General features: G+C 44.9%; 2 protein-coding genes across 24 annotated transcripts in view; one reads left to right on the top strand and one right to left on the bottom strand.

Moving 5' to 3' along the window:
* KDM1A (lysine demethylase 1A) overlaps positions 1-7588 on the top strand; it is a 64197-nt gene extending 56609 nt beyond the window's left edge. For all 7 annotated transcript variants that reach the window (XM_063784872.1, XM_063784873.1, XM_063784875.1 and 4 more), the window contains 6 exons: positions 1134-1266; positions 2895-3082; positions 3458-3572; positions 5353-5480; positions 6128-6274; positions 7084-7588. In XM_063784872.1, coding sequence (XP_063640942.1) covers positions 1134-1266; positions 2895-3082; positions 3458-3572; positions 5353-5480; positions 6128-6274; positions 7084-7269 — 897 coding nt within the window. In that variant the 3' untranslated portion in view covers positions 7270-7588. The remainder of the gene's footprint in view (positions 1-1133; positions 1267-2894; positions 3083-3457; positions 3573-5352; positions 5481-6127; positions 6275-7083) is intronic.
* Positions 7589-8961: 1373 nt separating this feature from the next.
* LUZP1 (leucine zipper protein 1) overlaps positions 8962-13839 on the bottom strand; it is a 93277-nt gene continuing 88399 nt past the window's right edge. For 8 of the 17 annotated variants that reach the window (XM_063784821.1, XM_024356922.3, XM_063784812.1 and 5 more), the window contains one exon: positions 8962-13081. In XM_063784821.1, the coding sequence (XP_063640891.1) occupies positions 12923-13081 (159 nt within the window). In that variant the 3' untranslated portion in view covers positions 8962-12922. The remainder of the gene's footprint in view (positions 13082-13839) is intronic. The other 9 variants (XR_010147744.1, XR_010147747.1, XR_010147749.1 and 6 more) reach the window with 3 other exon arrangements.

Raw genomic sequence — 13839 nt, 5'->3', positions numbered from 1 at the left:
TCATTGATTTATCATTTGATGTTTCAATATGTGTCTATTTGTAATAGTATTAAATTTTAAATGAGTGATTTCAACTGAAGTAGAGTGTTGCTGCCAGCCCAGTATTTTGATCTAATTTCCCCAATAATTTCATGAAATTAGAACTCCTTACCAGCTTACAAAAAAAATGTTACATAGAAAAATTTTCAGTAAATTCAAAGAAGTAAGATCATTTTGGGGATCTTTAAATTCCTGGTCAATTCCTGACTTTTTTTTTACTGTATGGACTGTCTTGGGCCACTCTTTATGGTCCTAGATTACCTTCATCTAGTTTGACTGACTTAGTTTTGGAAATCTTCCTCAACTTAAAACATGTTAATTTAAAGAATAAAAACTGATTTTGCTCTCAGGTAAAAGAAAATGTAATCAGGACTGTGACCCTGATATCCTTCAAGTCTGTAATGTATTCAAAAGCCAGATAAATAAACTTGAATGATGTTTAATCATCTGAATTTCCTGAATCATCATTCCCCCTACCACCTCCCTACCCTAACCACCATAGAAGATCCGGACTTAGTGGTATTGGACTGGAATGATAAAAACTATCCAGGGAAGGCCGAGCGTGGTGGCTCATGCCTGTAATACCAGCACTTTAGGAGGCTGAGGTGGGTGGGTCAGGAGTTTGAGACCAGCCTAGCCAACGTGGTGAAACCCCGTCTCTACTAAAAATACAAAAACTAGCGGGGTGTGGTGGTACATGCCTGTAATCCCAGCAGTTACTTGGGAGGCTGAGGCAAGAGAATCACTTGAACCCAGGAGTCCGAGGTTGCAATGAGCCGAGAGTACGCCACTGCACTCCAGCCTGGATGACAAAGCAAGACTCTGTATCAAAAAAAAAAAAAAAAAAATCCAGGGAAGAAAGAAACTTCCCTAATCTCACTACCCGAAGATTTAGGGACATTTTGGTGTTTTCTCTTTTTCCTTCAGGTTCCTTTGGTAACTGTAGCTAAATACTGAGTGATTTGTTCTTTAGTTTGCCTTAAAATATTGACTGTTTCCACAAGCTTGTGTTTTCATTGTTGTTGTACAGAACTAGGTGCAAATGACACAGATTAAGAAAAGGTTGGAAATATGTTCTTTTCTCTCCTCTTTAGGATGATGACTTTGAGTTCACTGGCAGCCACCTGACAGTAAGGAATGGCTACTCGTGTGTGCCTGTGGCTTTAGCAGAAGGCCTAGACATTAAACTGAATACAGCAGTGCGACAGGTTCGCTACACGGCTTCAGGTATGTCACTGCTTTACAAAAGGTAAGAGAGAACTCTCCTGAAACAGGACTGATCTTTTGTTAGGTGCGACCTATCAGGTACATTTCCTGATAGAGTGTTTATGACACCATAGGTAAAAATTGGCATTTATAGACAGTCGAGCCTATAGAGTCTTTGGTGGTTCTAACCCTATCATTTTATAAACTGGGAAATTGAAGCAAGTTTTAGAGTTTCCAATTTGTGCATGAGCTAGTTGGATATTACTGGTCGAGCATCCCTAATCTGAAAATCTGAAATCTCTAATTCCCCAGTGAGCATTTCCTTTGAGCACCATGTCAGTGCTCAAAAAGTTTTCCATTTTGGTGACCCAGTGAGTTTGGATCTAGTTTTGTTAAGTATATTCATAAATACCAGGATTTTGGCCCCTGGGCTCCACTAGGACCCACCCCTTATATTTCACCATCCGCATTTTGGTCTTTGGATTCATTTTGGCTTTTTCTATGCATTTGGGCTAATTCGCTTACGTTTGGTTCCTAGTTCTGGAGCAGTCCTGCTAATAAGTTGACTTTTTCAGAGATAGAGTTTCCCTGTGCTTGCTGTGGGGATAGGCTCAATGCTCATTATTATTGCTGGTTTCAGGCTACATTTGATGTAAAGTGCAGACAACTGTTGGATTTTGAACTCCTCAAGATAACTAGTCATCTCCCTCTCTGAGAACCCATGTATGACTATGTAGGCATGAGAAATGGAGACATAGCCATCAATCTTACCCTGCGCTGCCCCTTTCCTTGGAGTTACTGAGATCACCACAGATGTTTTGGTTTTTTACTAACAATCAGTGAAACAGTTTTCCATTTAATTTTCCCATCAGAGGCAGCTTATAGTTGACAGTGCTGAGAAGATCTGCAGCCTTGAGCCTTTTGCAGGCAGACGGAGAACAGTGAGAATAGATGTTGTGCCATTTTCTCGAGTTCTGCAGCCATAGAAAATGAGCATGTACTGAGCTTTCATATTTATTTTGAGATATATAATTTCAAAATATATATAGTATATAAACAGACGTTCATTAAAAAACAAACGAGGAAAACGATGTTAACATAATTTCAGTACCCTCTCTGAGGTCAGCTTTGAACTCATTCATACTCTGACAAGCTGAGAATCACTGTGCATTCTCAAGCATAGCACGCTCCACAGTTTTAGGCTGCATCCCCCAGATCTGCATCACAGCCTTCTTGTAGCATTCTTCTGTTGGTCGATAGTGAGCAGCTAACCACAGTCAGAAGACATTGGTTCTATTGGGATGAGCACTTTACTCTTTATTTTTGGTCTAAATGTACTTAACTTGAGTAAGTGGTTTAGGTCCTTTCATTAGTCTAGATCACCAGTGTATCAGGAGGGTAGTGTGGGGATGACAATCGAGGATTCTGAAGTTGACTACAAGGGTTTGAATCCTGGCACTTATTACCTGTGTAGCCTTAGATGAGTTATTTCACCTCTACCTCAGTTTTCTTATGTGAAACATGAAGGTAATGAAAATAGAAAAATGAGAATTGAGAAATGGATGTCCATCTGTTGTACACTAAATGTTCACTGTCCTTATCAGTGCCATATTCATCACCACTAGTCTTTTCCCACCCAACCTCTGCAGGATGTGAAGTGATAGCTGTGAATACCCGCTCCACGAGTCAAACCTTTATTTATAAATGCGATGCAGTTCTCTGTACCCTTCCCCTGGGTGTGCTGAAGCAGCAGCCACCAGCTGTTCAGTTTGTGCCACCTCTCCCTGAGTGGAAAACATCTGCAGTCCAAAGGATGGGATTTGGCAACCTTAACAAGGTAGCTTGCCCTAGACACTACTGTCTACAGATCTGATGTACAAATAGCAGTCTTAGTTGTTTACTTGGTGAGGAGGTGGCCTTGCATTTTTGGGCATTTGGCTATGCTCCCAATTGTGACATCAGGGCTGAGGCGTGTCCGTTGATTCTCTTCAGTGCCTAAGTCTATCATCAAGTGTCTGTTCAAATGGACTTAGTCTTATGGGTTCATTTCACAAACTCAAGCCTATAAAAAGGGGATCGTAAATGTCATCCTAAATAATAAGGATTGCTGGGCTTATTTTGAAAGCAGATTAGAAGAGACTTTAAGGAAGTCTGTTGAAGCCAGTATTATCTGGCCCCTGTCACTGGCTCATGTGCTTCTTTCTTATGGTAGGTGGTGTTGTGTTTTGATCGGGTGTTCTGGGATCCAAGTGTCAATTTGTTCGGGCATGTTGGCAGTACGACTGCCAGCAGGGGTGAGCTCTTCCTCTTCTGGAACCTCTATAAAGGTAAATGCCTTCTAATTTTAATCATTTCCATATGCTTACAGGAATGTAGAATTTGAAATATTTTGGGTTTTCTCAATATATATGCCTTAATTTCTCTCTTTATTAACTCAACAAACAATTCCTGAAATACCTTTTAGGTACTGGCGTATAAAAATACCTGCCTTCAAGGAGCTCCCAACTTAGTGGGGATACAGTAAGCGGGGAAGCAGGCTTAGAACAGGGCAGTAGGTGGCCTGATGGGCTGAACGCCCAGGTTACTGGAGGTCCACTCAGCCTGGAGGGATAGGCCCAGGGAGGCTTCCTACCAGGGGAAGCTTGCGCTCCTCATTCTCAGACTGACTTGCCCCTGATTCTTTGATTACTTCCCTTACTATGTGTTTATGAAATTCCTACCTCCTGTTCAGTTATTTTCTTTTGTAATTGGACTTAACTCTATGTAGACTTATAATATTTGTACCCCACCTCATTCCAAGAAAAGGCTGTAAAAATAAGACATTGGCCTTGTCAGTGCAGACACATCAGCTAACCGTTGGCTTGCTCCCCATCCCCCGTTCTTTCCATTACTCCTCACTGCCCAGTGGTGAATGGTCTTTCACACCCCAGGGCCTCTAACTTCACAGAGGGGGAACTTGGCTCCCTGAGCACATTGCTTTCTGAGAGCAGCAGCGTGTCTTTTCCCTTCCCCATCCAGGCTGTCAAGTCCTGTCAGTGCTAGCCTTACAATCTCTTGCAAACCTGTTTACTTTTTTCTATTGCCTACCTCCCAGTCCAAGCCATTCTTACCTGTTGCCTGGACGGTTACCAATAGCTACTACTGCTATTCCTGCTTCTTTTAGCGACTTTCTACTGCTGAAAGAAAATGTTCAAGCTCCTTATCTTGGCCCATGCTAAGGTTCTTCATTATCTAGCTCATTTCTACTTCCTTGTCCATCCCCAGGTTCCAGGCACATTCGGCTGTTCTCACATCCTGGAAGGCACCATGCTGCTTTCTGCCTCGGAGCCTCTGCGTGCACTGTGGTCTAGGCCTGGGGAGGCTGCTTCTCCCACCCCCTCGACCCCCCTTCCTTCCCAGCCTGTCTTACTCAGCATTCAGGTCTTGACATAAATGCAGTATTTCAAAGACGACTTCCAGGACACATCTCCACTGCCCCAAATGTAAATTAAATACCCCGTATTCTTTTCCGTATAGCCTACATTTTTCTTCATAGCTTTTAAGTTAATAATTGTCTGTGTAATTTTGCATCTGTTGCTCTATTGGAGTAATAGTTTATATCATATTTTTTATCCCCCTTTTCTAGTACTGTGCCTACCACCTAAGTCTGTTGCATAATTACTCACCAGATGGGTGACTGAAGACAGTCCTGGGCTTGGAGGGGCCTGGGATGGCTAAAAGGGATGTGGTCATTGTCATGGAGCTATCCAAGGTAGTCAAGGTTAAGAATTCTGTGCCAAAGTAAAGCGATGCTTAATAATTCCCTTTTATTAGCAAGATCTGAAATTATATCTTCAGAACTGCAGTATTTTGCCAGGTTAGAAGCAGTGAGGTACCTGAGAATCTTACTTCACTTTAGTCTGCCAGCTCCTACTACTGGCTGGTGTCTGGCGACAGAGAGTTCTGTATGCTGTTTCAGAAACATAATCTGTCTCTTCGCATTTGAATGGTACTGCGTGTGTCTTGTCATCAGATTTCAGAGCACCAGGAATAAGGTGGGGCCTGATAAGGAGGTTTTTGAGGAAAGTCTGTAGGAAAACCCTAGAATTATCCTTTCTGTTTCCCCAGCTCCAATACTGTTGGCACTAGTGGCAGGAGAAGCTGCTGGTATCATGGAAAACATAAGTGACGATGTGATTGTTGGCCGATGCCTGGCCATTCTCAAAGGGATTTTTGGTAGCAGTGCAGTACCTCAGGTAAGTAGGTAGGTGGGGCAAGGAGGGATCTAGGGTTCAAACTCAACCAGGGTTTAATGTATTTGCAGTATGTTCTTGGTCAGGACAGTTTAAGCTAGAATTGAGGTCTGTGCTTTTACATGAATAATTAATGTTTGGAGTTCATGGCCTAAGCGTGGGGTTCAGAAAAGCCCCCCAGAACAAGAGCTGGGGAGTCTGAAGGCTGTTAGCTGCATTTCTCCTCTGGCTTTAGAGTCACACCATATCCCTGACATTTTAGACAAAATGGCCAAACTCCAGTGAGTATCTCCGGGAAGTTTTCAGAGAACCTCTTGGTACTTTTTCGTGTTCTTTGAAATACTTTAACCCTTTAGGATTCCTTTGAAGGGAGGCATATTGTGAATTTATAAAAGAGAATAAAGGCCAAGCCCTGTGTAGATCTCTGGATTCATAGACAGGAAGGCAACATGGAGGGGCATCCTTCCTGTCTGAAGTCCTTTTGTCCATGTGTGTTTTAAAGCAGGCATTCATCACTTGATCACTGGCTCTCACATGTTGCCCCTCTTTCTCTTCACTTGCATCTCCACCCACCATTGCTTTTCCACCTTTCAAGGATTGATTTGTGCTTGGTGTCTCGTAATGACTTTTGCTCCTGGTTTTTCTTTTAGCCCAAAGAAACTGTGGTGTCTCGTTGGCGTGCTGATCCCTGGGCCCGGGGCTCTTATTCCTATGTTGCTGCAGGATCATCTGGAAATGACTATGATTTAATGGCTCAGCCAATCACTCCTGGCCCCTCGATTCCAGGTGCCCCACAGGTGAGAAGCTGGCAAACTATCTGGGCTTATTTGGGAAGAGGCCAGGATCTCATGATGTCCCTGATTTTTTTTTTTTCAGATTTTAGTCATTCCATCTTCGGACCCTTTCAGATAACCAAGAGCAGAGTTAAAAGGATGGGCAGCATTTCTGATTTCTCATAATTTGGTTTTGTAAATCTAGGCAGTCTACATTCAGAATGGAGGAGTCCAGAGTATAAGTCAAATAACATTTTTCCTTATTCAGGTTTTCTCCCTAAAAAACAAAACCATTTTTAATTGCACTTCCATTTTGTAATGGCTCATAGGATTGCTGTAAGGTCTCAATTACTAGGGGCTTCCAGGGCATTTCTGAGAAATAACTCTGGGTCCTTGTCTAGACCCTTATGCCAGACCCCACTCCAAAGAGTGGTAAGAATTCCTTAGTGTCATAGCCCAGACCTGCTCTGAGCTGCGAGGCTTAAGTGTCCCTGATCACCAAATGTCCTGTGCTTCAGGGTAGCGAGGCTCCCTCCCAGAAGTAGTTATACATGAGGGAAGGACGCTTCACAACTGGGTATCTAAACTGATGAGAACACATGTTAAGCATCACTTTAGGACTGGGGCTAGGTAGAGTTTTATTGTCTCATTTCTACTTGTCAATTCTGGGAAAGTGCCTACTGATAAGGGAGACTCTTCGACAGAATGATGAATAGTAACTGGGGGGGTCAGCCTTTAAAAAGGTCAACAGCAATTTAAGTACTTAGCAATTTAAGTACAAGAATAAAGGTGTATGTGCAGCCTGCCAATTTTCTCTTTTTCCCCTAAAATAGCCGATTCCACGACTCTTCTTTGCGGGAGAACATACGATCCGTAACTACCCAGCCACAGTGCATGGTGCTCTGCTGAGTGGGCTGCGAGAAGCAGGAAGAATTGCAGACCAGTTTTTGGGGGCCATGTATACGCTGCCTCGCCAGGCCACACCAGGTGTTCCTGCACAGCAGTCCCCAAGCATGTGAGACAGATACATTCTAAGGGAAGAGGCCCATATGCCTGTTTCTGCCATGTAAGGAAGGCTCTTCTAGCAATACTAGATCCCACTGAGAAAATCCACCCTGGCATCTGGGCTCCTGATCAGCTGATGGAGCTCCTGATTGACAAAGGAGCTTGCCTCCTTTGAATGACCTAGAGCACAGGGAGGAACTTGTCCATTAGTTTGGAATTGTGTTCTTCATAAAGACTGAGGCAAGCAAGTGCTGTGAAATAACATCTTAGTCCCTTGGTGTGTGGGTTTTTTTTTTTTTTTATATTTTGAGAATAAAACTTCATATAAAATTGGCCCTCTCTTTTGTTCCTTTGAGTTGGAGTTACATACAAGATGGGGGCATTACTCCTTTGGAAATGCCAAGTTTATCCTATGGCAATAGTAATACATGTTTTCTCCATGTTTAAATAAGGAAGATGATGTTTATATAAAAGAGAAAAATGGTTTGATCAGGTCAGAAGATAGATAAGGTAGGGGGGGGCCGGTCCTGTAGAAGCAGTGGACTTCCTGGAAGGTCAGACTAGGCTTCCTCACTTGGGTGGGGGTGGGGTGTGGTGGTGTGCCAAGAACATGGTTATTAGGAAACTTTGGATGCACTTTCAAGATGATTGATAGAACACAAAAGAGCTGAAACAAAGTCTGAGCCTTTGGGAGACCAGTCTGCCTTTATTCCTGATTCCCTCCATGGGTATGTGCTAAAACTTCCCAATTCTACTAAAGGTGGTGGTGTACATTTTGGGAAGCGCACTACATAGGATCAAGGGCTTAGGTAACAGCTGGTTTAACAGATTGCCACAAACTTAGTGGCTCTTAAAAAAAAACAAATCTATTCGAAAGTTCTGGATGCTTAAAGTCTAAAATGGGTCTACAGGGCTGCATTCATTACAGAGGCTCTCAGAGGAGGGAGGATCAGTTCATTTCCTTGCTCTTTTCAGCTTCTAGGGGTGGGAAGGCTCGTGGCTCCTTCCTCCATCCTCAGAGCATGTAACTCCAGTTTCTGCTTCCATCATCACATTGCCTTCTCCTGTAGTCAAATCTTTTGTCTCTCTCTCTCTCTCTCTTAAAAGGATACTACCTGTGATTACATTTAAGGCCCACCTGGATCATCTAGGATGCTCTGCCTCATCCCAGCATCCTTACCTGCAAAGTCCCTTTTGCCATATAAGATAGATAAAAACATGTTACATGCTGGTTCCTTCCCAGGGGCTCCTGACAGATAGATGATAGATAGATTAGATAGATGATAGATAGATAGCTAGATAGATGATAGATAATAGCTAGATAGCTAGATAGATGATTGATAGATAATAGCTAGATAGATAAACACTGTTACTACAAATCCAAGTAATGTCCCTTAAATGTGGTTTTATTCTTACTGTGAGTTAAGGGACATTATATATATTGGTAATCTGACTGGAATATGAAAACGGAGAAGGCTTCCCCCCCCCCAGTCTTAGAATTCGTGGCAGTAATGGAAAGAATCTGCACACCAGGATCAGGGCAGTTAATGTTTCCAGTCCTTGCAGTATCAGTAATTGGTTAGGTAAAATACCCAATTTTAAGTACTACACAATGAAATATACTAGAGCTGCGCCAACGCATAGAAGACAGATAGATACACAGGGATGACATTGACAAAACTGGTATCACAGACTCGCACAGAGTATACGGAAACGAGGGAGCTTTATTGGTTACATATTGTACTGCAGAGCCAACAGAGAGCATTCACGCCAGAGGATACATGCAGACAGGCAGCTCCAACGATACACATGCACCCAAGGAGCCCTGAGCCACTGCTTTGCCCTGGTTTCCAGCGACAGGTTCCGGCCTCCTTGGTCCCATGCTTGGAGCAGGAATGTAGAAGCTGCTGCACCTAGACTCCAAGGGGCAGGGGTGAGACCAGAGCACCTGCCTGAGCAAGTAGGTGTGGACCAACAGGCTGCCCCCAACAAAGGGGCCTATAATGCAATAACAGTTTATTTGAGGGCTACTTTCTTAGCCCTCTCAATCTTTAAAATACAAAAAAATAGACTTTATTCTCTTAAAAATAAATTCCATTCATTATATGTTCTGAGCTGGGAAGCAGCAGGAAAATAGGGCCCCTTTCCTATGATCTTGGTTGTGAGGCTTTGAGGAGAACCCTGTTCCCCACTCGGGGTATTCAAAAAATAATCCCTAAAAGCAGCTCTTCCCAAAGCAATCTTGTCAGAGAAATAACGAAACCTCATAACAAGGTAGCCAGGGACCCAGCCTCTGGGTCCCCATTCCTTTATTGGGAAGTGGTAGCACTTGGCACTGACCCACTAAATATAAAGAACTAAAACTGCCCCAGGACGACAAGTCCAAGAACACTATAGTGCCCCCTGCATCCCGAACACTCCACTGACGGGGGTTATTTATGTGCAAGCTTGCCTGCAGCTGAGGGTGGGGTGGCATCCTTGGCCCCACTGCAGATCCCTTTAACCCACACTATGACTCTTTCTCATTGCCACCCAAAAGCAAAAAACAGCCACAGCTTCTTTATCCACCTGCAGCTTTCTCTGGTTTAGTATCAGAGTGGCAAAAAAAAAAAAAAAAAAGCAGCAGCACGTGGAAGAGATCAGCTGCTGGTACTAAGCCAGCTTCACTTCCTCCAACCAAGCAGCTCTATTGCCAGGTCCCCCAACTCACTAGGAACCCTCCAACAACCATACACCTGCCAGTAAAATTTAAGAGCCAAGCTGCGGAAGAAACTTGTCATAAAAGTGGGTTTGTTGACCGGGGGCAGTGGGACTATTTGGCTTGATTAAACAACTATTCAACTACCAGGTCTCCCCTCTACTTGGAGGCTTCCTCCAGGACCCCTGATGATGAGGCCTGGGTCCAAACAGTCACACCTCAGTTGCTTTTCAGAAACATGCCTCCCAACTTTGGGATTTGAGAGCCAGCCTTGCCAGCCATTTGAAGCCCAGAGAAACAGCCTCCAGCCTTTACTTGCTATTACAATGTTATTTTCTGCAATGCTGAGGACATTTAAAAATAAAATCTATCTAGAAAGTGTGCAGATTAAAGAAACAAAATATCCTGAAATAACTGTTACAATCAAATCCTATTGCACTCAGATTTCAAGATGGCAGCCCCAGCAAAAGGGCATCACAGCTGTCCCTCTTCCACAGGACATTTTGAGTAGCAGCAGATGTTGGTGCTGCTGAAATGTGGAAAGATCCAGACTTTGGCACCAGGAGCTATAGCACCAGAATCCAGGGCTCCAACACCCAAAGACAAGAATTATTGGCGAGATCTTTTTAGGCATGGCTTGGCGCCCTTCTGTTTCCATCAGCAGAGAAGAGCCACAGACTTAGTTTCCTAATACCTTTAGTTGACCACCACAGAGGTTGATTTTCTTTGAACTCTCAAGGTTGCCAACCAGTGAAGGAGAATTGCAGGGAGGCTGCAAGTGAAGGATGGCAGCCTTGAGTGAGCTAGTTTCTGGCCAGTGAGCCAGGAGAAGCAGCAGTAAGAGATCTTGGAAATAGCATCTTGAGCATCAGAGGTGGGGATGTGGACAGGAAAGGCAGGCCACATGACAATGCCTTTAGATTGGCAAAACTCTAGGAAGCAGAAGTATGAGCAATAGATTCCTGTCCCTGAAAGTAAGGTAGGTGCTCCCCAAGCCTCCTCACTGCCAAATCTGATGCAGACCAGGGCAGGATGAACACTGGTTCCCATGCTGAGTGAAGGCAGAGAAGACAAATTCCTCTGGAGGAAGTCTTGAGTCTTCCTCTTGCCAGGAAATTCATAGGAGATGCACAGGAACAGGAGATACACAGACTTGGGTACTTTCCATAATACCTAGACTCCTAGAATGCCAGGAGATACTGTGTGGCACTGGGCAAGGCTGATGCCACAAAGAGCCTCAGAGACCATCCGATCTAATCCCTTCACACTTTGCAGATTGGGAAACAGGCCCACGGAGCTTCTCTGAGCTCATCCCCATGAGATTAAAACATAGAGAAACTAAAAAACAAGGCCCAGAAAAACAATTGAGGGCAGGAGGGAAGAACCCACACGGATGATACCTTCCACAAGCAAAAATCATCCCATACTATTATAGATGGTGAAAACAGGAGAACCTTAGAATACCAGATTTGGTGCCCTTAGAGATCATCCATTTCAAAGAACTCATTTTACAGACAGGGAAACTGAGGCTCCAAGAAGACAATGACTCACCCAAGGTCACACAGCAAGGAAGTAAAGCCATGGGGAAAAAAATCCAGCTTACCAGACTGGTAGTTTAATGTTCTCTCATTCTGAGGGCAATAGTGTCTACTTCATAAAGGTAGCCTTTGAAAGAGGATCCCTTCTTTGAATTGACAGAATGCTAAAGAAAAAGCACTGCCAAGAATATACAATTCTTTTCAACTTCCCCATGTGACTGGTATAAGGAACCTAACCAATTTATTTACGTGGCTTTCTGAAAAGTTTGCTGCATTTTGAACTATATAAAGCTAAGGCCCTCAACGCGTATGTACGTATCACCTTTCCTCCAGCGAAGTCATCATGATAGTCGACTTGCAGAAATCCGGGGCCCACTTCTGTAGGAATGCATCAGCTTGGTAAAGTGCGATGCCTCCTCCATGGGGGATGGAGAAGGAGGAACAGGAGGGAGTAGTCTCACAGTCCATGCCTCTCATGGAGCTATTGCTTGTGGAGTGACTAAAGGGGAGTCACTTCGGGTCTGCTTTCCCTCTTGCTGGGCACTTCCTAGAAGGCAGAGGATGCTGGGTCAGGCCCAGCTTAGCCTAGGGATTTTCCCAAGGTGGAAAGAATGAAGTCAGCTTGAAGTCTCCAGCCACCGGAGAGAAAGCAGGCGATGCCAGCAGCATTACTGGTGCTCAGGAAAGGAGATGCATGAGGCTTGCACCTCCAGGTGCCTTTGGAAGGTGAGCAGAGAGAGCTGGGGTTGGGGAGGGATGATATCATTCCAATGGGTATCCGCATGGGTATCTGCATGCTCTGCTTCCAGGAGACTGGTAAGCCAGGAGCCAGGTCAAACTTCAACCTAAAGGGTAGTCTCATAATCCTTTAGAGGCAGCACAGACCCCTTTCTGCTTTAAGTCTGAAGAAAAGAACTCCAAGGGGAAAGAAATGAAAGCCCCCTAGATAGAGCTGATGGCTGGTAAATCTTACGGGGTACTTGAGCCCATTGGGTAAATGAGGAGTGAAGTGGATATAGTGAGGAGACTGAGAAACCAGAACATTAACCACACAGACAGAGGCTGCCCTAGGATCCAGAAACAACCCACCAAGGAGCCGAGAAGAATTTTTGACTCCTGCTGTGTGGTGGGGACTTTATCTTCCCCTGTTTGGGGGCCAGAATGGTCCAACTACTTGGTGGACAGGGACAAGGAGAGAGAGAGGACTCGTGCATTGGGGAAGGTTGGGCCTGGGTGACTGTCCAGCTTGTAGTCTCTGATTCCCTCTGGCCAAATGGCAAAAATTACCTGAGCCACAGCCCGGCTCTACCACAGTTTTCCAGCCAAGGCTTGTGTCTTGCCTGGTTAACTGGCCTTGGATCCTTCGTGGGGCAGGACAGTGGAAGAGCTGAGAAGCAGGAGCAGAGGGCAGACAACAGACACCCAGCGGACTCAGTTCTCCTCAGCACAGGGCCTGGTTGGCCGTAATCGTTCCTCGGCCCGTACTCGCCCAGACTCTGGCAGCCCCTGCTTCCCAGGCAGTTCAGACGGATCCAGGGAGTTGTGCAGTTGCCTGTAGACACTGAGTGTACAGTCTTCCCCTTCTTCCTCCTGTGCCAATAAATAACAAAAGTGAGCTGTGGAGGTCAGTAAAGTGAGGACCAAGACACCCTCACCTGCTACCATAGTGGGTCCTTTCCAACCCAGCAGAGGCAGATATAGCCCAGACAGGCCATAAGTTAACTGCAAAGATATGCTTTTGCCTGAGTATGGGCCAATATGTAAATTCCTTGGAAATCGGTAGACTGGGAACTCCAAGCTGCTGGGAACAATCAGGGTAGGCTAGGAGGAGGCTCACAACTCAACAGGAGCCGTACAGAGGATAGAGCCTGGAATGGGGGCATGGGACTATACCCCTGAGGAGGGGCCAGCAGTCTCCGAGTTCTGCACATGCATGCAGGCTGCATGATTCTGGGGATGAGGTCCACACATCCTTGATGGGGAGCTGAAGAGAGGTCTGGACAGCTCTCTTCCTCCTTCCCACATACAAACTACCAAAAAGCTCACATTCCCGTCTCTCATCCTTTATCTCTCCTCTTAAATGTCCAAAGCTTCAGGGGCCCAAATAGCTGTCTTTCTCCCTACGCCTAGAATTCTACCTTTTTTTTTGAGACGAAGTCTCGCACTGTCTCCCAGGCTGGAGTGCAGTGGCGCAGTCTCAGCTCACTGCAACCTCCGTCTCCCGGGTTCAAGCGATTCTCCTGCCTCAGCCTCCCAAGTAGCTGGGATTACAAGCACGCACCACCACACCTGGCTTTTTTTTTTTTTTTTCTTTTTTTGAGACGTCATTTCACTCTTGTTGCCCAGGC

Source organism: Pan troglodytes, chromosome 1 (genome assembly GCF_028858775.2).
Source record: "Pan troglodytes isolate AG18354 chromosome 1, NHGRI_mPanTro3-v2.0_pri, whole genome shotgun sequence".
In the NCBI taxonomy this organism is placed as follows: Eukaryota; Metazoa; Chordata; class Mammalia; order Primates; family Hominidae; genus Pan; species Pan troglodytes.
This window is presented reverse-complemented; position numbering and strand designations above follow the sequence as displayed.